The following is a 25,920-nucleotide window of genomic DNA, read 5'->3' as shown; positions in this document are numbered from 1 at the left end:
TAAGAAAAATTTATTGGATATTATGAAACAGCTATAGTGTTCTTTACAACATAATTTAATCTTTTGTGAGTTGAAAATTAATTAGAAGGCAAAAGTAGATCAGAAAAATATTCTTGCACTTTAAAGTTGTTCAGTTATATTGCTACAGACGCACAGATGCACCATGCTTCATGATATGGATCCATTCTGTCAGTCAAACAGGGACAGCCATTCTTCAACAAAGTATGGAAATCATATATTTAAAAAATATGAATCATTCCTAGTCCGATTTCTTCATAAAGACTCTTTTATAAGTTGGGCCAATCTCTGGAAGGCCTAAAATAGGAAAGAGATAAGAATTGAAGACATTAGGATGTTACTCTGGGAAGCTCTTTGGTAACTCTGGAGATGACTGTGAAAAGCAAGGACGACAACAGTGCTGTCCGGGCAGAACGTCTCCAGGAGCCACTGGGATGTGGATAAGCATACACCAGGGTTGTACACATTTCCAGAGCTTTTAAAATTACAGCTTGCACGCATCATTTTCTATTTTGTGTAATATAAATATTTTGTATTTTCATATATTCTCTCATCTACAAATATTACCTAGAATTTGGACTGCTCAAATCTGTTCATATATATAAAGCCGAGCAGGCTTATAGACAGCATATTAGTAACATGACAAGCAAGTAAAAAGAGCAAGCACACACACGTACACAGACACATACACACACACTCCTGAAGGTCAAAGGCAATGCTTGGTTAATTGCTCTTCCTTTTGTGTTTTTCTGCACACAGTCTAGATCTTTTAAATCTGTTTGTCTTCATAGAAATAGACCAATGGCTTATGATTTTACTGTCATTTATGTGATCTCAAGAAGAAGTAAAAAGGTACTGTCCCAGAACTCAGAACCTGATGTCCCTCCCCTAGTACAGCTCAGGAAGTCCCGGCAAGATAACAAATTTTAACTCTAGTTCAGTCTCATTTGCTTACAGACTCCTGGCAATAGTTCATGACTGGTTCACTAAAATCCGGCTTTTTGGGGTGTAAGAAGACAGACATTGCCTCATTTCTGACTGCCAAGGGACACACACATCCAAGATCAGAGCCAGGAGGCTGTGGCCGAAGAGCATACTCACAATGTCCATCTGCTCTGGAGTAACCAGAGAGAAGGAGGCTCTGAAGAAGGAAGAGGGGGCTGAGCTGTCGATGAAGAAGCCATTGCCAGGAACAAATAAGACCTGTGCAAGGGAGAGGAAAATAAGTGAGCTCACTGCTGAAGGAAAACTAAAAGAAAATGCATGAAAATGTAGTATTATTGTGGGGAGGAATATTTTAAGCTTAAAAGCCATTATTGAAATAATAAATCACAATAGAGAACAAAAATATACATACACAACCCTGAGTGCATAGAATCAGGAAAAGTACTCACCATTGATAGGACCAATGCCATTTCTTCCCCACATATAAAGAATGCATAGTAAATGAGAAGAAAACACCAAATTTAAATGTTCATTGGACAGGTTAAAAGGAAATGGTAAAATAAAGATAAGCGGCTAACCTCTCTACAAAAGTAATATGAACACAATCCTTGAGATTTCTAACTGGGAGCCCAAAGACAACTAGGAATTGGTCTGGCAAAGAGCGGGGACAGTATTTGAGGGAGAAACCTGGAAACGTAAAGGCCCTTGGAGAGGAGTAAAATGGAACGTAATTTAGGGAAACTGTAAGGATGCAAATGCTGAATGCAGAAAGAAGATAAAATGTTAGTACGTGTGTCCAAATGGGTGCCAAGAACAGCACACTGCTCTTCTCGTGACCACAACAGCAGGGTGCTCAGTCCCTCTTCATCCTAGACACACGCACACTTTATTCCCCTTCCTGACCCTGTCCATTCTTTCTTCCTTCCCTCCCTCCCTTCCCTCTCTTTCTCTCCCTTTCCTTCCCTCCTTCATCCTCATTTTCATGCTGGGGGTTGAACCCAGGACCACACACATTCTAAGAGTGCACTTGGCCCTCCCGGTACCCTTAGCTACTCCATTCAATATTTTCCTTTATAGTTGTTGTGGTCATGGTGCCTTTTCACAGCAAGAGAAACCCTAACCAAGACACCTGGATTATGCTGCTTGGCTCTCTTGCTGGCCCAGGAAAGGGTTCTGGCTGTTTTTATCAATAAATCACTGGGCGTGTAAGATACCCAAAGCTACACGTGTGGTAAGGAGTGACTCTGAATGCAAAGCGAAGGGGGATGTCTGAAACTGGTCCATCAGTTTAGCCAATCTGAATCGTAACTTCAAAATTTATCAAAATTTAACGATGAGACAATCAATATTCCTAATATTCCAACATCACATGTGCCTGGGCCATCAAGTATCTTTTCATTTTATTCAAACAAATGAGTTCAGACAAATAGTGTAAATATTCTGTTGGCCGTCTCCCGCTTTTTACCTCTTTTTTAATAGCCTTTTTTTCAATCAGTTCATTTGTATCAGAGATCCCCTTCACTTTAATCCACAGAAACATCCCGGCATTGGGAGCATGCCATTCTGCCAGACCTATGAACAAAAGAAGACAGCGGCTCTAGACATTTCTGATGACAGCAAACGGACAGTCCCAACAGCACGGGGGCAGTGACTGTAAACAAGGACTTCTGGACAGTGTGTTATGCGAAAGCTTCTCAAACATACGATTTGATGAGATTCCCCCAAACTGATGTTCTGGGGTAAGGGGCTGACTGAAGGGAGACGGGAGCTCCTGGGAGCAGCGAGTGCAGTCAGCCTTCAGAGAGAGCATGGGGTTGAGGGTGTCTCTCTGTCCCTCAGACGGATGCTCACACCTAAGACAAAGGGCTGTTTCAATTTTTTTAGGTCGATCCATATTCTTTCTGGAGTCACCTTGGATTTCATAAATTCTGTTATTTATGGATGCTCAGATGGATTAATTTTCTGCAGAACTGTAATTAGTTAGGATAAGGGTACTTAAATTAAAGAATTCCAGATGTGTTTACAAGCTTTATGTGTGTTATGATAGAAAAACTAAGGAGAAAGGACAAGTATTCTGGTTTTAATTACTTAAAAAATCTTGACATTAATATTTCGTCACCACTTGTATACAGTGTGGTAGGACAGTGCTCTGATCATGCAGATATAATTCTGCTTTAAATGAAGACTTTACAGAAAACGATATATGACAGACATAAGGCGGTGTTGATATTTTTGACTTATTAATCTTTACATCATTTTCTCTCCCCCCATTTTTTTAATTTTTTTTTTTTTGAGACAGGGTTTCTCTGTAACAGCTCTGGCTGTCCTAGAACTCACTGTGTAGACCAGGCTGGCCTTGAACTCACAGAGATCTGCCTGCCTCTGCCTCCCAAGTGCCGGGGTTAAGGGCATGCGCCATCACCACGTGGCTATCATTTGCACTTTTAATGGTATAATTAAAGTCAGGTCATTTATCCATCTTCTTTCCATAATAAAAAGCCATCCTAAATTCAAAGCAACAATAAAAATACTAAACAAATATGTGTGGCTAATGAATAGAAGGCAAAGGATTTTAATGAATTTAAGATTTTAAAATTATACTATACCACTTGTCTTTGAGCTTAGTTAGAAACAAAGTATTTCAGGAACAAAATTTTGGAACAACTAAAAATTTCTGAAAGTTTTTGTGGAAGACGAGTTTTATTCAGTGGCAGGAAATATTGCTGGTTAACTTTTTGACTGCGCTTTTTGGTCTGCTTGTTTTGGTTAATCTTCTTAGAACCACAGAATCTGGGGTCAACCTTGCAGACCAGCTGGTAGAGTGCTCGCCTCGAGTCCAGGAGACCCAGGTTCTATTGCCAGCACCTCCTAAACTGGGGGTGCTAGTACACGCCTGCAATTTCAGCACTTGGAAAGCAGCGGCAGGGGGACCAGAAGTTCAAGGCCAGCCTGGGCTTCAGAGCTTATCTTTAACAAATATATCGTGGTGGCAGATGGTAGAGATGGTAGAAGTCAAGGGTTGACAACCTGACACTTGTACCATTCTCTTTAGGGCAGCCTTTCCTCTGCAAGAAAAGTGTCTACAGACTACAGTCCACAATGTGGGAGCCAGCCATCGTAAGCTAAATATGAACAGATCACCCAAAGGAAGTTCTTAACTTCCAACCATTACCACCTGCTAGAGTAGGACTCAGCCGTGGATAAATTTAATGGAGGCCTGAGTTGCAGTAGTTTACCCTGAAGCAATACCTGGTTACAGGAAGAACCACAAACTGAGATTACCCGAGCACCACCCAAGAACAGACCATCCAAAGGAAATGCCTAACATTCCAACCGCTATAGATAAGATCACCTGCCAGGGCACCTCACCAGGACACCTAGACAAATGTCAGCCAATCAGGGGTTCTGAACCTCAGAAACCCCTCACCTCCACCTTTATTACTATAAAAACCCAACTCTAACTGAGCTCGGGGGTTTTCTGTTTATTCCGAGTTTGCAAACTCGCATAAAAATAGACTCTTTGCTTTTACAAATGGGACTTGGTCTCCTTGTTGGCTTTTGGTGGATTTCACGGATTTGGGCATAACACACACCCATGACTGACCACAGGCCGTGTCTGTCATCTACCCCAGAGGTGCGAGTGCTTGTATTTATATTAATGCCAAATTCACCACTCACCACTTAACCACTTGTCTGCAGCTGCCAATACGGCACTCCTCTGGGCCCTGTAGAAATCAATAGTTCTAGAAGACAAAGACAAGACAGTGAGTTCAGCACCAGACACAGTGCTTTTCTGCTTTCATCGAAATGTTGACTGCTTTAAGAGAGCACTGTAGTGTTTTGACATGTGCCCTGAAAAACTTAAAAAACCTCCTCTCCCTTTTGTTATTGAAAAGTTAAATTATAAAAATGAATAGAGCAAAATCCATTTCCCTATAAAATATGGAATATAGATGCAGCAGAAATAGCAGGACAGACCTCTGGGTTCAGCTGGCTGAAGTTATGTCGTCTTCAGTGAAGGAGAACACTTGAGATGGAAGGAGTTGTATTGCAATGCTGAGTCACTGGTCAGGGAAGGGGACCCAGTTTCTGCTAATCGAAGTAGCTCAGGAAGCACCACACTTACATCACAAAAGCAATTCACGACCAGTTCCCATGCCCTGTGCCCTTAGCTGATCATCAAATAAAATGTTTATATGCGTGGGTTGATGTGGGATTTTCCCCTCTGTATGCTGAAAATATATTTTATCACCATTGGTTAATAAAGAAGCTGCTTTGGCCTATGGCAGGGCAGAATATAGAAAGGTAGGAAATCCAAGCAGAGATAAGAGGAGGAAAGAAGGCGGAGTCAGAGGGAGGCCATGTAGCTGCCCAAGAAACAAGGTAACAAACCACGAGCCTTGTGGTAAAATATAATAGAAGGGGGTCAAGATGTAAGGAGCTAGCTAGAAGAAGTCTTTCAGCTAAAACAGTGACCCCTAACCTGGACCACTGTGGTGTGGTGTGTTTGAGCAATAGTTCAGGACAGACCTTGAACGCCACTGAGCAGACCTATGAGAAAAGCAAATAAAACAAAAAAGACAACTCTTTGTGTGTGATTTTGGACACTGAAGAAAAAAGAATGAAGGGTATAGAGAGATGGCTCCATGACTAAGGATATTTGCTATTCTTGCAGAGGATCTGGGTAGGATTTCCAGCAATACGTAACAGCTTAAAGACATCTCATAACTAGTTCACGACAGTGTGTAACTCTGGTTCCAGGGGATCCAGTGCCCTCTTCTGGCCTCCCAAGCACTGGGCATGTGGTACGTAACATATATATATATAAACAAACGTTCATCCATACAAACCACAGTTAAATAAATCTTTAAAAGAGAAGGAAAAATAATACACCAGTACGTGGCATCATTTGCACTTTGTATTCCGTGCTCTTATTTTGCTCCCAGATATTTTAACAACCGACCCAATACCTGTTAACATGAGCCAGGAAGCCCTCTTCTCCCCATTGGTATAGAAGCTGTGATATCATGAGCTGAAAGAGAGAGAACGACCGTGATGTCATCATTCATTCTCAAATGAACCGAGGTTGTATTTTCTAAACACAGAAGACAACCTGTTACATGTAAACACACAGAAAGCTGCAACAAGGAGCCTGGGTCAGATCTGTGATTTCAATAAACTTCATTAAACCAGGACAGCAGTACTCAGGCTCAGCTATAAAATGCTCACTGCATAAGCACGTGGGTCTGAGTTCAGGCCCTAGCACCTTTGCACAGAGCTGAGCACAATGGTGTGCACTTATGACCCCCTTTGCTGGGGTTTGGGCAGGGTGATTGCTGAGGTCTGTTAGCTGTAGTGAGAGATCTTGTCTCAAAGGACACCTGATGCTGACCCCTGGCCTGGACGTGCCCGTTCACACACAAATGGCCACATACACACACGAAGCAAAAACAAAAAAGAAAGCAAAACCTCGTCAAATTCAGAACTTCATCTTATGCTAGGCTCTACTATAACTTATTAATAGATCTGTATATTTGAAACTTCATAAGGATTAAGGAAGGTTAGTTCTGTTTTGCGGATGAGGAAACTGAAGCACAAAACTGAATTTTCTTCATGTCAAACAACTGATCATAGTTTGGCTTCCAAGATAGATTTCAGCTCCGGATCCATGCTGTTGATTGCTGGACTACCACACCTCTGCAAATTTGAAAACATATATAATACTCTCTTTCTTTCCTCTTGGGTTGTATAAGGATCGAACTCAAGACCAAATCACTGTTCAGTGTATACTAAAACAAGTTATATCCTGAGTCCCGCAAACATATACAGCAGGTATATTCTATTATATATTGAGAGATTTTCTACTTAAAGTGGAGGAGCTCTGAAAGTTATAATAATTTTTTGTTGATAAAATATAAAAATATGAGAAAAGCTCTTTGGTGAAATACCAGGATGTTTCTAGGATGTACAATATAAAACAAGTGTCCTGTGAGATATAAACTTCTCGTTTTGAGGGCCAAAGATATGGTACAGTCAGTAGAGTGCTTGCCATGCAAGTACAAGGAGCTGAGTCCAGATTCTCCCAGTGAAAAGCCGGGCACAGCAGCTGGAACCTGCAATCCCAGCACTGGGGAGGTGGACGCGGGTGGATCCCTGGGGCTTACTGGCCAGCCAGTCTAGCAAAAAGGTGAGCTCCAGCGGAACTCCATGTTCAATGAAAGACTCTGTCTCAAAGAATCATGTGGAGAGCAATTCAGGAAGACATCTAGTGCCGACCTATGATCTGCACACACGGTGCACACACATGTATGCTCACGCAGTCCACATGTGAGCATTCACACGAACAAATGCAAGGGTGCACAAAGGAAAAGATCTCATTCTCAAGACTAATAATTCCCAAATCCACTACTTTTTCGAAGCTAGAGAGGAAATTCCTATATGATCTCACTACTTAATTTTATTTTAATTAAAATGCTTTCTGATGAACAACTTTGGGAGCAGTTGAGGACTGCGCAGAAGATACCCTAAACAGGCTTATTTCTTCACATCCTTATAAATCCCGACACAAGAAAGCCAAAGTTTGAATTACTTCATCAAATTTAATTCCATAGGGTTTTTTTTTCCCCACATGTATTGACTGACTTTTAGTGTTCTCCACAGACAGATGAGTCTTCCCTGGTTCATAAAAACTCTGGGAAGGCAGCGTCTGGCTTAAAGGATTTCTCATTTGCTGCTTAGATGAAACCCCTCAAGGTGCTGGTCTGCTCATTCTGTCTTAAAGATGGAGATTCAGCATTTGATTTTTCTTCCCCGTCGGCTTAAATTAATCTTATTTGTCTACATCTGATTCTGATTAACCATAACAATAACAACCACCACCACCACCCTAAGTTGCGCTTACCTGTGAGAGGGTACAGGGATGCAGCGATGAGACTTGTGTGTGCAAAACAATCCTCTCTATCAAGGTCTTGGGGCCAGTCATAAACCCTACTCTCAGCCTGTACAGAAAGAGAGAAGGCTTTATACCAATCCCACATCAGCAAGCAATGAGAATCATTTGGGTGATCTCACTAGGAAAAGAGTGATGACCTGAGGACAAATAGATCTTGATGACTTAAACATTCTAGTCAAAGTACTTACTTCTTACTTCCAAAACACTTAAATTTAAGTACATATTATAAAGCAATGCGAGTATCATTAAGAATTTCTAAACATGATATTTTAATACCAGTTTCCAAACAGTGCTCAATCACCTTCCTACAGCTTATACTACTAGCCAAGCATCTCTGAATACTGGAAATTATAATACTCATTGTAAAAATAATACTCAAGTAAAATAATCACATGCCAATTAATGAGTTTCAGTCAAGTGGAATACAAGCCTTCTAAATAAGAGGTTCTTGAACTTCATGTTAGAGATGCAAGCCTTACCCAGAGGAGATGATCTTTGAGAAGCTGTCGGCTCTGATCACACGCCCATCCACATCCATGGAGAGAAAGGTTGGCGCCCAGGGCTGAAAACAGGAAAAAAAAACCACTGTTGGCATGCAAGCTCTGATCACTGCAAGGTTGCTTTGCACATAATGGAGCAGGCAAACAGCAATAGCCTGGACACATACAGCAGCCATGTCTTACCTTGTTCTAGGCCCTAAGATCTGCAATGTATGTGTTCTTATACTAGTGTCTGTCTGAGCTCAGGGTTTCTCTGTGAAGTACACTCACAAAGGTTTCCTTATTGGCTCAAGATGTCATGACTATGGATTTGGAGGAACTTCCAACAGGTCCTCTGTCTCCCCCGGCCTTGAAGTCTGAGGTTATTAGATTTAGGGGAAGGACGCAGGGGAAATGAGCTCAGATACAGTGGCTATCCTTGGAACTGACTAGAAAGACAAAGAGCACTGTGAATGCAGGTGGGAGGTTTAGTTAATGTTGCATACTGACATGGAAGGGGCTCTAGCCATTCTGAGCATGGCCAACATGGCTCTGCCAGGCCATCCTCTTCTCCCCATTCTCTCTGCCTTGCTAACAACTTTTAGATTACATCCCTAAACCTTGCCCCCAAGGTCTACTCCTTGACTATCAAAGTCTGGCTATCAAAGTATTGAAGTTCAGCAATCAAAAGCCCCCTTTGGCTCTCCTAATTAACACACCCGATTAAAATTGAACATCTCATCCTAGTACAGGGTTTTTTTACCTTATAGACTGTTGTTTGCCTATGAGCCATGTCTGTCTCCTCTCTGTGAGAGACAGTCCTTTGTCCTGCCCCCATCCTCCAGAACAAACACCTTTACAAGATAAAACCTATGCTACATCAGAGGTTAATAGGAAATAGGATCTGGAGTTCTGCACCACCAGCCTACTTGGCTCTGCTTGTTTAAATGGATCTTTCAGAGAACTAGATACTATTCCAAAGGCAGATAATTTCTAGAATAAGCATTGATACAAAAAAGAAAACTGACAAAACTGGAAAATTGCAAAACCACAGAGAGCGCACTAACTATTCATGTTCATTGACTCAAGTCAGGTTCACGTCCAATGCAGCTAATAACTTACCACAATGATCTTTCGTAAGTCTACATACCTTGTTGAACTGGAGAAAGTAGTAAGGATCATCTTCTATTATGAGGAAATCATATTTGCTTGCAAGCTAAAAGGTTAAAATGATATATTTATCTCTTAAGAACTGTCTAAAATGAAAATTACCGGAATCACCATTCTTTGTTCTCGCTCATTCATTCATGAACCCATCCATTCAGTTCCTGTTATCCCAGACATTGAGGCTAGGGATGAATGGGCTACTAAAGGTACTTTTTCTCATGCAAGGCAAGATGTGCATAAGCCAGTTGGAAAATGAATAAGGATTAAAGGAGGTCACATCTGAGGCAGAGTGATAGGACAGCATGCGGGTTAGTCTCAGGTCTACTTCACACAAGACAGAGCTATCCTAAAGGAGGGAACTTCAAGCGCGAAAATGCCTTCACAAGATACAGCTGTGAGGCATTTTCTTAGTTAGTGATTGATGCGGGAGGACCCAGCTCACTGTGGAGGGTTTCATCCCTAGACTGGTGGTTCTGATTTCATAAGAAAGCAGGCCGAGCAAGTCATGAGGAGCAAGTCAGGAAGCAGCACCCGTTCATGGCTTCTGTGTCAGATCCTGCGTCTGGGCTCCTGCTCTGTTTGAGTTCCTGTCCTGACTCCCTTTGACGAAGAGCTGTGATATGGAGGTGTAAGCCAAACAAACCCTTCCCTCCCCAAGTTGTTTTGGTCATGGTGCATATCATAGCCACAGTCACACTAAGAGAGAAGATTTCTCAGGTCAAACTTCTGGGGAGCTCTTCCAGACAAGGTCACAAAACTCAAGATGATCAATTAGTTATGAAAATATTGGAGGAGGATTCTAGACTGAGGGATGAGTGAAAGGAGGGATCATGGGGTGAACAAAACGGGGGGATTAATAGACAGAAAAGGAGAATATGGCTTTGGCATTTGGGGAGAAGCTAAGAGAGAAAGAGAGGGAAGGAGAGGGAGGGAAAAAGAGGGAAGGGAGTAATGGCATCACACTGCTTTACAAACTTAGAATGGAATTATTTAACTTTTAGAATTTCGAAAGTCACAAGGCCGGCTCTTTGTTTACCATACCTCAGGGCCTAGGACTGGTTGCCCTGCAAACAGAGACCAGTTAGACAGGAGGAATCAAATGCAACAGCGTGAGTGATGATGTCATACCGTCACACAGTGAGGAGGGACGGTGGCTTAGGAAGTGGAGCTGGGAGCAGTGGTGGAGAAAGAGGATCAACTTAGAAGAACTTGGTGGTGGGGTCCACAGGAGGAATCGTATATAAGAAGGGAGAAGGGAGAATAGAAAGAGAGAAATGAAGGGGATTGGTCATGGACAGCCCCATGCTGGAGAGCATTGAGGGGTGGGTTGTGCCTGAGAGGCTTAGGGGCGGGGCTAGGGAAAAGCTGGGTTATTTGGGGTCAGGTTAAATTTGAAATTACAATGACACACAGTTGGAGTTCAGGGTAGAGGTGGAGCTAAACAAGGGGGACATCAACTTATGCAACATGAAATTTATAGTCATGGGACCGGCTACTGCTATTAGGGAAACGTGTAGATAGCACAGCTCAGGAGGGAGCCTGGGAGATAAAACAGATTATAACTATCAAGGCAATGTCTCTAACCTTTATGCTGTTTAGGAAAACATACTGGTTGGAATCTGGCTGTGATTCCACTGCACACAGTTAGGTTCCATGTAGATAAACAGTGCTTAACACTTATTTTTAGAGCAAGTTGTAGGGAAGGTTAGGGACTCAGGAAACAGCAGAAGCCTTACAAAAGGCTTATCTTATTTTTTCAGCTTTATGTACAGCTCTGTTCATGCTTGATGTTAAAAAAATGGCAAAAGTACAGGGCAGCATAGGCACCTCCAGAGATTTTAGAAAGAAGAGTCCCCTATTGGTTTTTTAATTTTTTTTTTTTTGCCCAAAGTGATGATGAGTAGCAAAGAGACAGAACAAGTCTAAAATAGAGGGGGAACACAAGCATCCAGTAATAAATAAAATAGGGGGAACACAAGCATCCAGTAATAAATAAAATAGGGGGCAAACACAAGCATCCAGTAATATAAACCAAATGTGTCCTCATCACAGGTGGTCAAGAATGCCACTTTTCTCGTAGTAAAATACCAACTAAAAGAAAGGAAATTCAGAGACAAGGGCTGTGGCAATTTATTGTGTGTTAATTTGGTCGGAGCCTTGGCATAGATGGAGGAGTCCCTTTTATTAGAAGGTATCTTGGAAATAAGAGGGCAATAGAAAAATCAGCACCCTCCCAAAGGCAAAGAAGAAGCCTGACCACACACTTGCCACCCTCTTGGAAATACCTCATAGATCTCCTTCTTGCGGGCACTCGTCAACGAGTAGCCTGTAGGGTTGTTGCCATTTGGGACAGTATAAAGAAATTTTGGAGTCTTTTTCATGGGGTCCTTGGCATCTTCTGGTTTCCATCGGGAAAGTATTTTTCTGAGACCCTCTGGAATAATCCCATGCTCATCACTGGGGACGTTAATAATGTTGCCACCCAATGGTTTCATCTGCGGAGGACAAAAGGAAACCCAAGAACGCAGCAAGATTACAAAAACGCAAGCACCATTTTGTAAACGCATCAAGAACTGTGCCATTCATGCCCGTAAGCATGTGAACTGTACTTAGCTCCAAGCTCCAGAGGTTTGAGCTGTATATTGTAATCCTATTGTTCCTCTGAGGTCAGCAACAGCTGCTGCCTATTCATTCCCACGGGAAGGCTCGCACTTCTTAGCCTCGCCTGTGTTAAGCCTGGTCATGTGTGTCTTACTCTGGTTCACAGAAGGTGAGCCGGAACTGTAAAACACCAGCTCTTGGTTGCCTATGTGTTTTCCCATTTGCCCCACGACGGGCAACATGCCAAACAGAAGGTGCTTCTGTGAGGTTGGGGCTTGGAAGGAAAGATGCCAGGGAGCAAGCTATATAGCCTTGAGGGGGGGTGTGTGGTGGGAGAGGAATACAGCTCGGAAGCTGGCAGCTCTCGACTTACCTCTTCTGACTGAATCATCATACAAGAGAGAGGACTGGTTTATCGCCACCCATGGGCAACTGTGGGCAACACCACATGCATGCCGCAGTGCTGTGACCAAGTGCATGAGCAGAACTATCTAAGGAAGGACAGGTTATTTTTATTTTTTTAAAAAGATTTATTTATTATGTATACAGTGCAGGCCAGAAGAGGGCACCAAGTCTCATTACAGATGGCTGTGAGCCACCATGTGGTTGCTGGGAGTTGAAATCAGGACCTCTGGAAGAGCAGGCAAAGCTCTTAACCACTGAGCTATCTCTCCAGTCCTGAAGGGCAAGTTTATATGGACTCATGGTTTCAGGGATTTCCATCCATTGTGCATTGTGGCCGGGAGAGCATAGAGGAGCAGAACAGCCTCACATGGTGGTGGTTCAGAAAAGAGAGAGAGGTTGAGGAAAAGGGGTAGGGGGGGGGGGGGGGGGGGGGGGGGGGGGGGGAGGGGGGGAGAGCGGGGGGGGGGAGAGAGAGAGAGAGAGAGAGAGAGAGAGAGAGAGAGAGAGAGAGAGAGAGAGAGAGAGAGAGAGTTAGTTCTCAGGCCAATCAGGCTGACAACCAACACTAGTCATTACATTCCTCTGGGCAGATTGGTAAGATTAATGGTTAGGAGGTTCTTACTATGAGTGGAAATAGTGTCCTTCACAGATGTGAGCCCCACAGCCAGGCATTATGTGTAGAGAGAGAGTGAGTCTAAATTGGAGGTCTCCATCAAATCCCTCCGCTCAGAGTTCAGAGAATCCTGTGAAAGATGAGGTGGAAAGACAGTAAGAGCCAGTGGGGGTGGACAGCAGAACACAGGCCTATGAATCAACTGAGCAAGGCACATATGAGCTTCCAGAGACGGAAGCAGCAAGCACAGGAACTCCATGGGTCTACACCAGTTCTTCTGAGTGTATAGTATAGCTATTAGCTCAGTATTTTTATGGGATTCCTGACTGGGAATGAGTGGGTCTCTGACTCTTGTGCATGCTCTTGGTACTCTTGTCTGTTAAGCTGCTGTGTCCAACTTTGAGATCAAAGTTTTTGCATCATCTTATTATGTACTATTTTGTCATGTTTGGTTACCTCTTAGAATTCTTTTCTAATGGGAGACAGAAAGAGATCGGGAGGGGAGATGGGGAGAAGCTGGAAGGAGGAGGAGGGGAGAAACCATAATCAAGATATATTGTATGAGAAAAGAATCTATTTTCAATGTTCAGTTTTACCACCCTAACAGTGTGGACAAGTAGATCTAATTAGTCTATACGATGAAGAGCATTCCCATGCTTCTACGACAGGGAAAACTGCCACAGTTCCTACAACCATTCGTCTTATCACGGGACAGTTCTGAATTCTCTCCTGGTTCCAGCTGTACTTCCCTGCCTCTGATCCACTTTGTGAACACAGCCATCCTAAAGTGGGATTCCCCAAACCAACCTAACAGTCAGTGGTGAGACATATAATATCCCTATTCCTGCATGCTGCAGTCCCACTGTCTTAACACTGGAGAAGAAACTCCCAACTAGACCATACTGGTGTAGACTTACAGTAAGCTGACATGTAACATGGTTGAACTCAAACTCTTGGCAAAGGAAAAGCAAGTTTTTGCAAATTAAATCACATTTGATATAAAATATTAAGAATTGGACACAGTTTTTATACAGTATAATTTTAGTACACACTCCTTAATTCTCTAAAGAAGAAATAGGGCATGCTCAATGTGTTGCATACACCTTTTAGGAGCCTCTGGGTCACAGATGCAAATGTTAACTATAATTTATAGTGGTCAGATATTTTGTCTGTTTATATCCTCATACTGCTGTGAATTCAAAGAAAAAAAAAACCAGCACACAATTCAATCTGGTTTGGAAATGAAAGTACACTTTACAGAAATATTTCAAACACCAAAGTGTATGGTAAGTCTACAAATAGGAAGGTAGCATCCCCCTCGTGCAATACAGTATCTGAAGTCACTAAGTTCCAGGAAGTACAAATGGCTTCAGAGCACACTCACACATAATCACCACCACCTTTGCCTGAAACTCAGCCACAGCTCAAGTTAACCTTAATAATACGACCCCAAATGCCCAGATCAAATTAAATACAGTTAGTCAAAATAATTCCGTTTACTTAAACTTTCTTTCTAGACCTACCTCTCAATCCCACTTTGTCTTCCCCATAACTCCTCTCCTGAATGTTTCAAAACATATCCTGGTGCTATAGATATAACTTGTTTCCTGTAACATAAATCGATCATTTCTGCTTGGTGCCAGGAACTGGAACACACTCTTCCTCCACTCCTTTGTAGTTCATTGCTGCTGTGAGTGAATCACTAAAAATGTTCACGGGATTCCAGACAACTTCACTGAAACCAAAGACTCTTAAAAATCAATTTAGTACAGAGTGCACCTTTTAAAAATTGATCTACCTTCCTGTGTTGTGCGTGTGTGTGCGTGGTTCCGTGCATGTATAGACCCAAGGTTGATGTTAGGCAAATCAGTGTTCAACCTTATTCATTACGCCAGGGTCTCTCAACCAAATCAGAATCCATAGCTAGTCTAGGTAACCAGTTTGCTCTGGGGATTCGCAGGCTCTGCCTTCTGAGTCTGGAATTACAGATAGACCTCGCTCCCACCAGAACTGACTTGGATTCTGGGCAACTGAACTCTTGTCCTCTCCTTGCGTGAGCCAATATTCTAATCTATGAAACATCCCCCCAGCCCTCTAAACTGCCTTTTTAAAAAACACAATTTTCTTTTTTTCTTTTTAAAACAGCAGCTTTGATCTTAGTGTTTTGATGTTAATGTGATTAACAGCATATCACGCACTCAGAATTCGGCTGTCACACAAAATCAAGCATCCTGTTAAACTTTACTGTGAGAAACAGATTAGGGACCAAATGACTGCAGAAGCTAGTAAACCACACCAGTTTTAAACACACGACACTACTGAGGCTGCAAAGCTTAATAGAAAAACTTGTCTCTTAAGAAGGTCTTTGAGGTGACAGGCGTTCCAAAGGGCTGAAGAGACTTGCTGTTTTGTAAAATATGTACTCACAGCATAAAGGGTTCCGGGAAACAAAGGTTCGTTTACGAGGATAGTGTCTCCGGGGTTGATGAGCATTTCAAATGCCTGACAAAAGAAGCAGGGGTTAGCTCGGATAGAACAGCTCCTGTTCTTAGAACATCTTTTCTTTTGTGCTCCCAGGGTCTAGAGGGGAGTTGGAAGTTTTTCCTTAAGAGTTAGGCGATAACTATTGTGTGAGCCATAGAGCTTCTGTCGCAGCTGCTTATCTGTCCTCCATAGGGCGAGAGCACCCGCAGGCAATGTGTAAGTAAGTGAGAGTATCTGAGTGCCAATAAAACTTTATTTGTCAAAGTAGCTAATGGTCTGGGTTTTTGCTGTCCAGCAGCTTGTTGGCCTCTGATGTAGGACAAAATGAAAAAGAACACAACTTGTCTGGCTCCTAAAATTCATCTCCTTCTTTTATTGCTTTTTGGAAAACGTGTTAGATGTTGATTATGAATCAGACCAGAGAAGAGTACTGGAGAAAAAATCCTCGGCAAAATGGCCAGGTTCCTACTCTCATGGATGCTGGTCCTCTAGGAGAGCTAGACATAGACGCTAATCACATAATCAGCTCAACAGAGGGGCCAGATCCGTGGCAAGTGCCGTTAGGGTCAGGTGCCCAACATCATGCACATCTCATTGCAGGACTTTGGCATTCAGAGAACTTTGGTAAGACTTTGGTGAGGAAGTGATGTCCTAGTATATATAAAGCTAGTATATATAGGGATAAGTGACAATTGATATCTTCTAATAAACCATAAACCAGGAGATTTCTGGGACTTAAAGTGAAATATAAAGAGGAGGGGAAAAAAAGAGAGGGGGAGGGAGGGAGACAGAAAGCGTTGATGTGGGTAAACAGCGACTACACCACGTAATCATTCAGGCTATAGAAGGTGATTAAGGACTTTAGAAGGGAGAAGAGAATAGGATGAGCCACATTTTTCAGAAATGCAGTTTCGCAAGATTGTTCTGACTACAGTCTAAAATAGTACGAGAAGATGGGCAAACAGGTGGGAAGTTTGGAGGGCTGTTGGGAATTATTGATATGACCCTAGGGGTAGGCAGTTAGTCTCAGCTAGAGAGGTGGCAAGGCAGGGAAGGCCTGAGAGGTCTTTAAGGAATAAAAACCAATGGGGCATGCTTGTGGGCCGTGAGGGACTAAAGAGGAAGACTTTGAGATTTTTAGTGCCAATCGCTTAAACACAGGACCAAAGAGGCGCCTGTACCTGGTCAAGAGGAGTTGTTGAGTTTAGTTTTGTTTTTCCCGCCTTAAACGTTCTGCTACAGTGATAGGCAGACAATGGACAAATGCATTTGGAAAGCGCGTGGAAGTGGTGGGCATGCGCTGCATCGCGCGTGTGTGAACAAAGGCACCCAGACGCGGTGTGACTCCCGGGAATCAGAGCTAAGGCAAGGAGGGTAGCGGAAAGGAGGCTACACAAGTCTGACGGAGGAGAGTGCAGGCGGAGAGAGAGCTGGAGTGTCCCAAAAGGACGGAGTGGGCAGTGCTGCCAAGCAGTGCTTAGCAGTTAGGTGTGACAAGGTTTGGCGGTGTGGACTGTGTGAAGACTCCTGATGTCATACCAAAGTTCCTGATGTCATTCCAAAGTTCCTGATGTCAGACCAAAGTTTGTGTGGGGGTCTAGCACAACTCGACTGTGCATGAGACACAGAGCAACCCCCCTACCTACCTTCTGCTGTACCACAGTCTCTGCCTCAAGTCTTTCCTCCTGGCAGTTTAAAAGCCAATAAATATATCACAATAAAACAGAGGGCCATTTTCAACGGGGCCAGAGGACTTAACTTTTGCTCTCCAACCTGACCTGATGCTTCATTTATTTTTGCCCTTCTGAACTTTTGACATCTGATAGAAAACATTCTCCTCCTAATGGACCTAGCCTTCACAAGGCATCCATCCTATCACCAAGCAGACCAGCCGAGTGACTGACAGGTGTCTTGACCACACAAGGAAGGAGGAGGCCTACAAATACCAAATGGATCAGCTGAAAGGCAGCTGCACCTCCCCTTTGGCACTGATTACAGGATGGAGATTAGAAGTGGGGGAACTCTCAAGGGCTCACCCCAGCTGAGGAGCTAGCGGCGGTTGATGGATGCTGGGAGAGAAGATTGTCCTTCTGGTGTATTTGGCTGTTGGTTGGTTGCCCGCACACCAGTGGATGGCTCTGCACCCATGCATGATGAGAGCATTAATTGGACTTAGCCAGTTATTAAGAAAAGAGGAGAATGTGAATTTGGAAGGAAGATGTATTTGTGGGTTTAAGGGAATCGGAGGGTGGAAATATGGGGTGAATATGACCGTTTTTCATTGCGGTCATTTAGAAACTTCTCAAAGAACAAATTACAAAATAAAATAGCTTTAAAAGAGATAAAAATCTATTCTTGACCTAGCCTGATAGAAAGAGGTTAATTTGTTTAAAAACATATGAAGGATTTAAATATAAGCATAGGCCAGCTACTAGGGAACACATGGAAAAAAATTAAACCAGATTCTTGCCGTGATCTCCACAATAAAGTCACTTATACTAACTTCCTTTTTTGATATGACTGGAGTTGTAACAGACAATGAAGAAACGATTTTCTGTCTCTTTCCCCAGGGAAGGTCACAATGGGCTTTCTGAAGGAGGTCATTTCTTTGAGACAACTCCTAACTCGCAGTCCATAGAATCACAGATGTTTCTCCTCTGGCAAACATCTACACAGTAGCTAATTCTGTTTCTTCTTCTAAACATGAAAAGAACTGGTTGTTTGATTTCTCTTATCTATTAATTAACCAAAAACCATTTGTACCTGACTTTTGTGGACTGTCTCCCTTGCCTTCACCCCTCCAATCCTCATCCTATCTTTAACTTTGAATTTTCTGCTTGTTATCCCAGAGAAAAAGGCTTACACTTAGCCCATAAAACACGATCCTCTTACTGTGTAGGAGATGACCATATTTAGGAGTGTGCTTGCTTCTGCACAAAACCTTCCTTCTCCTTCAGTTCTTACCTTACAGAGGCCGTCTTGGCAGCCGGAGGTGATGCAGAGATCCATCTGTCCTTGATTGGGTGGGTAGTGGACAGTGGGAGGATTATGCAATTTTATTTGCAACTCTTTTAGCCAGGACAGAAGTTCTGGAATTCTAAGGCATACAATGCATTTTAAAATTTATAGTCATAATAATTGTAGAACTAGTAGGCAGAGAAGAAATAGTGACTTAATATCAAACTCATTATACATGCAATTTAAAAATCCCTCAAATGCCTTTCAGCAGTTTCAATATTCTCACTTAAAAAATGGCACAATAGCCCGAGACATTAAGCGATTCACATAAATTCAATCAGCCAGAAATTCACATAAAGCCAGCCGTTTACTCCATGGATCAAGCTTGATTCTACATTCTACTTATATCGAAGCCTGAAGTCTTGTTCCCCCTAGAACATTCATTACATAGTAGAGCCTTTGTGATGCTAGGAAGATTACTGTACGCTATCTAGATGTTTGCCCAATTCATGTTCACATTAATTGCACGATTTCAACAAACTCTTCAAACACAGTGATGTGGGAATGATTTCTTACTAATAAAGAAACTGCCTTGGCCCATTTTATTGGATAGAAAATTAGGTAGGCGGAGTATACAGAAGAGAATTCTGGGAGAAAGAAGGTTAGAGGAAGAGTCGCCATGATTCTCCCGCTCCAGACAGACACAGGTTAAGATCCTCTCTGGTAAGCCAGCTCATGGGCTACACAGAATATTAGAAATGGGTTAGAACAATATGTAAGAGCTAGCCAATAAGAAACTGGACCTAGCCGGGCCAGGCAGTGTTTGAAAGAATACAGTTTCCGTGTAATTATTTCTGGGTATAAACTAGCCATGCGGGCGGCCAGGTGCCGGGGACGCAGCCCTGCCGCTCCTATTTCAACAACACAGGATTTTTTGTTTGCTCTGATTGTGTATATAGCCCAGGCTGGCTTTGAGATGATGCATATTCCACTCTACATTTAATAAAATATTACATAAAGAATTAATAAATTAACCTTTATCATTGGGAGAAGACCAGCTAAAAGAAGTCTTAAGGTTCAGTTTGCTTTCTGGCACTTAGACATTTGAACTTATGGAAACCATGCATTTGTGTTTAAAAGGAGACATCATAATGCCTGCCAGAAAACAAGGTAGGCTGTCCGCAGACCTCTTCTGCTCTTTCTGTTCCCTTCCTCCAGACTCAATGCTTCAGTCTCTTCCCTAGTCCTGCAGCAGATCACCAGCTGAAGCCTCCCTTCCCCTCGGCCTATGTCTTCTGTGGGCCTCACAGACTATTTATTGACCACCCTTTCCGCACTCATCACTGCATTCCAGCCTCCAGCACCGGCAGCCATCACAGTTTTTGAAAATCCATAGAGGAAGAAGAAACCAAGAAACGAAACACCCACCCAACAAAGACAAACCCAGAAATCTGCACCTAGGCCTATAAACATCCCAAACCCAGATGCCTAGATGGTGTAGGAGGTCCTTCTTTCTATGTGTTGCTTGTATTGGTTAATGAATAAAGAAAACTGCTTTGGTCTGATAGGGCAGAACTTAGGTAGGCAGAGAAGACACAACTGAATTCTGGGAGGAAGAAAGCAGGGTCGGAGAGATGCCATGGATCCACCAGAGTCAGACGCTGGGAATTTTTACCTGATAAGCCACTGCCACGTGGTGATACACAGATTAATAGAAATGGGTTAAATTAAGATGTAAGAATTAGCCAATAATAAGTTAGAGCTAATGGGCCAAGCAGTGGTTTTTATTAATAGAATTTCGGTGTGGTTATTTTGGGACTAAGCTAGCCGGGTGGTCCGGCTCTCCTCCTACAACACCTAGACATTAGCATAGGAACAAAATCAATAACTCGGGCAATATGTCTCCACCAGCTATCCTACCACAGCAAACAATGTTCATCACAGCCGAAGCACAAGAAAAAGGCCTTAAAACCAACTATATGAAGATGCTAGGGTTCCTGAAGGAGGAAATGAACAAATCCCTTAAAGCATTTCAAGAAAAAACAAACAAACACTAGGAGGAAAGGAATAAAACTGTTTAAGACCTGAAAATGAAATAGAAGCCAAAAAAAAAAAAAAAAACAAACAAAAACCCAAACCAGAAAAACTATGAAAACCTAGCACAAACTGAGGGAAATCCGGAATGAAAAATTGGAGAATTAGAACACAAACTACAGAGGCAAGCTTCACCAACAGAATGCAAAAGACGGGAGAGAGAATCTCAGGCATTGAAGATATGCTTGAAAAAAATGTACACATTGGTCAAAAATGTTAAATCTGAAAAAAAATCCCAACATAAAGCATCCAGAAAATCAGAGATACTATGAAAAAAACCAAACCTGGTGGGATGTTGATGGTGTACCCTTTTAATCCCAATACCTAGGAGGCACAAGCAGGTGGGTCTCTGAGTTTTAGGCCAGTTTGGTCCACAGAGCTAGAACCAGGACAGCCAGAACAACACAAAGACACCTTGTCTAGAAAAATCACTCCCCCAAAGAAGAATGGAAGAAAGAGAGAGAGAGAGAGAGAGAGAGAGAGAGAGAGAGAGAGAGAGAGAACCAAAACTAGGAATAACAGGAATAGAGTAAGGAGAAGAAACCTAGCTCAAAGGCCCAGAAAATACTTTTTCACAAAATCCTAGGAAAAAAATTTCTTAACCTAATGAAAGTGATGCCTATAAAGGTTAAAAACACCAAATAGATTGGACCGGAATAGAAAATTCCCTTGCCATATAGTAATCAAAACAATAAAGACAAAGAACAAAGAAAGAATATTAAAAGCTACAAGGAAAAAAGACCAAGAAATGCATGAAAGTTCATCTATTAGAATTACACCCAACTTCTCAATGGAGACTAAAAGTCAGAAAGGTCTGGACAGATGTGCAACAGACTTCAAGAGACCACAGAGGCCAGCCAGACTAATATACTTAGCAAAACTTTCAATAACCAAAGAAAGGAAAAGTAAGATATTCCATGATAAAGTCAAATTTAAACAATATCTATCTACAAATCCAGCCCTTATAGAAAGTTCTAGAAGGAAAACTTCATCCTAAGGAGGTTAACTACACCCATAAAAACACAGGAAACAAATCACCTCACACCAGCAAAACCAAAAGAAGGGAAGCACACACAGATACACAAACATCTCCTCAACCACCAAAACCATCAATAAAAGCACCAAGAAAAAACCCCCACAGGAATCAACAATAATTGGTCTTTGTTATCTCTCAATATCAGTGGGCTCAACTGCCCAATAAAAAGACTAACAGCATGGATATGAAAGCTTTCTGAACAGGCACTAAAATCAACAATGGATACCATCAATTGGCTAAAGTGGCAGCCGACAGAATGGGAAAAGATTTTACCAACTCCACATCCAATAGAGGACTAATATCCAAAGTATATAAGTAACTGAAGAAACTAGATATCAAAAACCCAAATAATACAATTAAAAATGAAGACTTCATCAAATCCCTCCCACAAGAGCTCAGGAAATCCTGCGGAAGAGGAGGTGGAAAGATCGGAAGAGTCAGAGGAGAGGGAGGACATCAAGAGAACAGGGCCCTCTGAATCAACCAAACAAGGCACATATGAGCTCACAGACACTGAAGCAGCAAGCAGGACCTACATGGGTCTGCACCAGGTCCTCTGCCTACACATTACTGCCATTAGCTTAGAATTTTTTATGGGACTTCTGATTATGAGAACAAACTGGTCTCTGACTCTTGTGCCTGCTCTTGGGACACTTCCTGTCGGGTTACTGTGTCCAAACATAGATATGAAAGTTTTTTTTTGACTCATCTTATACATTTTATTTTGTTGCGTTTGGTTATTATTGCTTAGAATCCTTTTGTTTTCCAATGAGACAGAAATGGAGGGGATTAGGAAGGGAGGGGATTTGGGGGAGAACTGGGAGGAGTGGATGGAGGGGAAACTATAATCAGGATATGATATATGAGAAAGGAATCTATTTTCAATACCAAAAATAAAAATTGCATTTGATTCTTAAAAAAAAAGAAACATCATTATTGCCCAAGGACTGTTTTATCCATTTTCTCTCTTTTCCCACTCCATGGCGTCATCTAGCATTCTTTTTAGTATCATACCCAGATCAAATAGTACTTTCTTCTAGATTTTTCTTTCTCTGGCTTTCCCAGTCATTTAAAGTTGAAAACCAGTCACTGGGAAGCGTGAAGCATTTAGTACTGATTTTGCTTTTACCATTTGAAAATTTCTTCTCCAAATTGTCCAAGTCATTGTACTCGTCATTAACAAAAGGACTAGGTAACTTTACCAGGGGGATGTGGAAAGGAGCCAGTAGAATTTATCATCTATTATTGATAGCTTACCCATAGCTTGGAGAGTACTGAAGGGCTCTTCTGATTGTCTCTTCTTCAAATCGGATGGTGTTTCCGCTTTTCACAGTGAAACTAGCCTCCTTAAAGGGGAACATTTTGGGGTTCGGAGATCCAGGAGCCATAGAGATCAAGGTTTTTGGTGCCTTGCTCATTATATCAACTATGATAAACACAAAAGAGAAGAAAACATGTCTACTGAAGCATATATAAATAGACAATTCCGTATGCGTTATAGTCAACGATCATGCTTTACAACATCTCGCGATAGAACGTGCCGTGGCCTGAATGTGGATGTCTCTGACCAGTTCCTGAATTAGAATCTAGTACTTGATATGACATGTTAAAGAGGAGTTTAGATCACGATAGCTCTGACCTCAGAAACGCAATTGGTGTTCTTACGAAAGAGGCCGAGCTGCAGCAAGAAGCATCACCAACCATTTGGAATTTCCCTCTTTGGGTACCTGATGTGGGGGACTTCCCAGCCTCCAGGACTGAGAGAAGAGCATTCTTGCTATTTATTAAAACACCCACTCACGCTACTCTGCTACTCTGACATAGTGGCCACTGTGCAGAGACCGAATGCCAGTCTAAAATAAACACAAAATAACTTTTTCTCGGCGTCCTCACTTGTGGAGGGATAGAAGAATGGGGACGGTCAAGAAAACAGGAGAGGGTTTTGGAATCAAGCAAAGGGACACAGCAGCAGAAGGCCTTTCTCCGCTTATCCCAATACCCACCCGTGTGCTTCCCAGCTCCACCTCTGGTTTCCACTTCCCAGGCCCCTCACTCCACACCCAGGCACCTCTGTCTTCCCTGCAGAGCCTTCCTCCTCAGGGTTGTGCCCCAGGGCAAACAGCTGAGCTTGTCCTTTTGGTTCAGCATCTCCAACACCCCAGCGAAAGTACTCACTGCCTTACCTCGCCTCAGCCCAAGTTCTTACTGAACATCGTTATCTATTCCTCCTTCAGATCACAGATTGTCTTCACCCTTGAATGAATGAGTGCAACCTAGCGGTGACCACCGCAACAGTGCACCGTGCAAAAGAAAACACTCTTGGAGACAAGGGGAGGCGCTGCCTATGTTTTTCACCTGTGATTCTGATGGGAGAAGCCTTTCTGGCAATGCTGGTTGCTGTGAGGAACCGTGAGTAATTCATGTCTGTTGGTCGCGTGGCGCAGGATTCGGAAAAAGGGTTGCTTAGAACGACCTCTCAGCACAGTTAGCTGGCCCTGCGGAATGCTGCAGAACGCTACCCAACCTGCCCGGCTGCCGGCTGTCTTCGGTGTCTGCTCTTTAAATAGGCCCGGGCCAGGAGACAGCAGGGACAAAGTCCGTCTGCTGAGGGGATGGGCACCGCGACCGACGCCGGAAGATTGCAGGAGGCCATGCCCTCTCCCGCCCCGCGCACTGGCCTATGGCAGCCAACCGCAGGGCGTGGCCCTAAAGCAGTCCTTTGGCCCAAATGGGCGTGTAGAGGCGGGAAAGGCCAGACACCGCAGTGATGCACGATCGCAACCGGGATTAGTGCCCGAATCCATACAAAGGCAGCATTGACTTTTGACCTTGCAGCTCAGAGTCTTGCAACACAGAATCGCCTTTGAGTAAGGTTTTGTCCTGCCTGATCTTTGAAATGAGCCCCTGGAACCGGACCTGATCTCAGGATCCTGGTCTTTCCGTGCCCTCTGGTGGTGGCTTTGTGCCACTGCAGCCGGTGCTGTAAGAGGCGCTCAGCCTGGTAGCTCAGTACCAAGGGTGAGCGAAATTCTTATTTCTTTAATAAAACTCTTGGCATTCTCTGACAGGACTTCAAGGGTACTCAGGTTAATTTCACTATTTTCTCCAATGTATGAATCCGGTAGAATGAGCGGGGAGAGTTAGACCCCAAATTCGAAGATGCATTCTGAAGTCTCAGTGTTTTCTCTTGCTGAGTTCCAGAGCATTCACTGTGTAAGAGTTCCGGTTAGAAATGTGTTGCATATGGTGGAGATAAAACGATGATCAAGTATGATCTCATGAATTACCAGGCCGATGGCCTTACAAAAAGACGTGGTCTTAGGTTCACATTCATTTAAAGGAGGAGGATACAGTGAATAAATCCCACAGGGAGTACTTTCGGAGGTTGAGCTGCCTGGATCACGAGTTCCAGAATTATTAAACAGCTGAAAACACAAAGTTAATTTTTCTTTTGTCTCTGGAAACATTGAATTTGACCAATCTTTATTTGACCATGGTGGCTAACAACAGCCCTGGCAGGTGAGTGCCTTCATCCAGGAGGCTGTGCAGGTGTGAAGCAGGGCTTTGGAGATTATAAACATTCCAAGGTTAAAAGGAACACATTACCACAGTAGCTTGACTTCTCAGCATTAAGTTCAGCTGCTTACCATACTCGCACACAATGTATTGATTCCAAACCGTCAAATTCACAAGATGAAGATTCCTCAACTCTGAGCACGTAGCTGCATTTTCTATATGGCTTTTCCCTGTGTTTTAGTTAATTTCATACTGTTGTGATAGAACACCATGACCAAGGAAGCTGATAAAAGAAAGCATTTGAGTTCAGGGCTCCCAATTCCAGAGGCTTAGTCCTTGACTGTCACAGCTGGGAGCTTGGCAGCAGGCAGGTGTGCAGCCGTGGTCTGGGATCTGTAGCTGAGAGTTTATATTGTGATCCACAGGCAAGAGTCAGGGGAAACTAACGGAATGGTGGTGTTGGTTTTTGAAGCTCCAAAGCCTGTCACCAGGGACACACCTTCTCCAACAAGACCACACCTCCAATCCTCCTCAAAGAGTCCCATCATCTGGGGATCAAGTATTCAAGTATATGAGACTGTGGAGACCATTCTCATTCAAACCGCCATGTCCGGGAATTGGACAGACAAAATAATTGAGATAGTAACCAGTT

General features: G+C 42.9%; 1 protein-coding gene across 1 annotated transcript; it reads right to left on the bottom strand.

Annotated features, from left to right (window-relative positions):
- On the bottom strand, positions 1-24,335 carry Aadat (aminoadipate aminotransferase). Its single transcript, XM_050161820.1, has 13 exons — positions 24,108-24,335; positions 23,010-23,178; positions 18,629-18,761; positions 15,608-15,682; positions 11,847-12,056; positions 9,545-9,610; positions 8,395-8,477; positions 7,865-7,961; positions 5,934-5,995; positions 4,642-4,706; positions 2,429-2,535; positions 1,120-1,221; positions 1-315 (listed from the first exon to the last, which is right to left on the bottom strand). Exons 1-13 carry the CDS (start codon positions 24,172-24,174, stop codon positions 274-276), a joined length of 1,278 nt encoding a protein of 425 aa, XP_050017777.1. The 5' UTR covers positions 24,175-24,335; the 3' UTR covers positions 1-273.
- Between the last annotated feature and the right edge of the window lie 1,585 nt (positions 24,336-25,920).

The sequence above is a fragment of the Alexandromys fortis genome, unplaced genomic scaffold (genome assembly GCF_014885135.2).
Source record: "Alexandromys fortis isolate MF-2015 unplaced genomic scaffold, M_Fortis_MF-2015_v1.1 scaffold_137, whole genome shotgun sequence".
NCBI classification, from domain to species: domain Eukaryota; kingdom Metazoa; phylum Chordata; class Mammalia; order Rodentia; family Cricetidae; genus Alexandromys; species Alexandromys fortis.
Note: the sequence above shows the minus strand (reverse complement) of the source record. Positions and strands in the feature narration are given on the sequence as shown.

What these genes read in the sequence shown, in the direction of transcription:
- Aadat (XM_050161820.1), bottom strand. Translation starts at nt 24,174, where the DNA reads ATGAATTACTCACGGTTCCTCACAGCAACCAGCATTGCCAGAAAGGCT. An exon ending in TTCCCGGAACCCTTTATGCT is followed by an intron (nt 12,057 to 15,607) that starts GTGAGTACATAT and finishes TGTCCTCCGCAG; the next exon opens with ATGAAACCATTGGGTGGCAA. An exon ending in TGCAGACAAGTGGTTAAGTG is followed by an intron (nt 2,536 to 4,641) that starts GTGAGTGGTGAA and finishes TTTTGTTCATAG; the next exon opens with GTCTGGCAGAATGGCATGCT.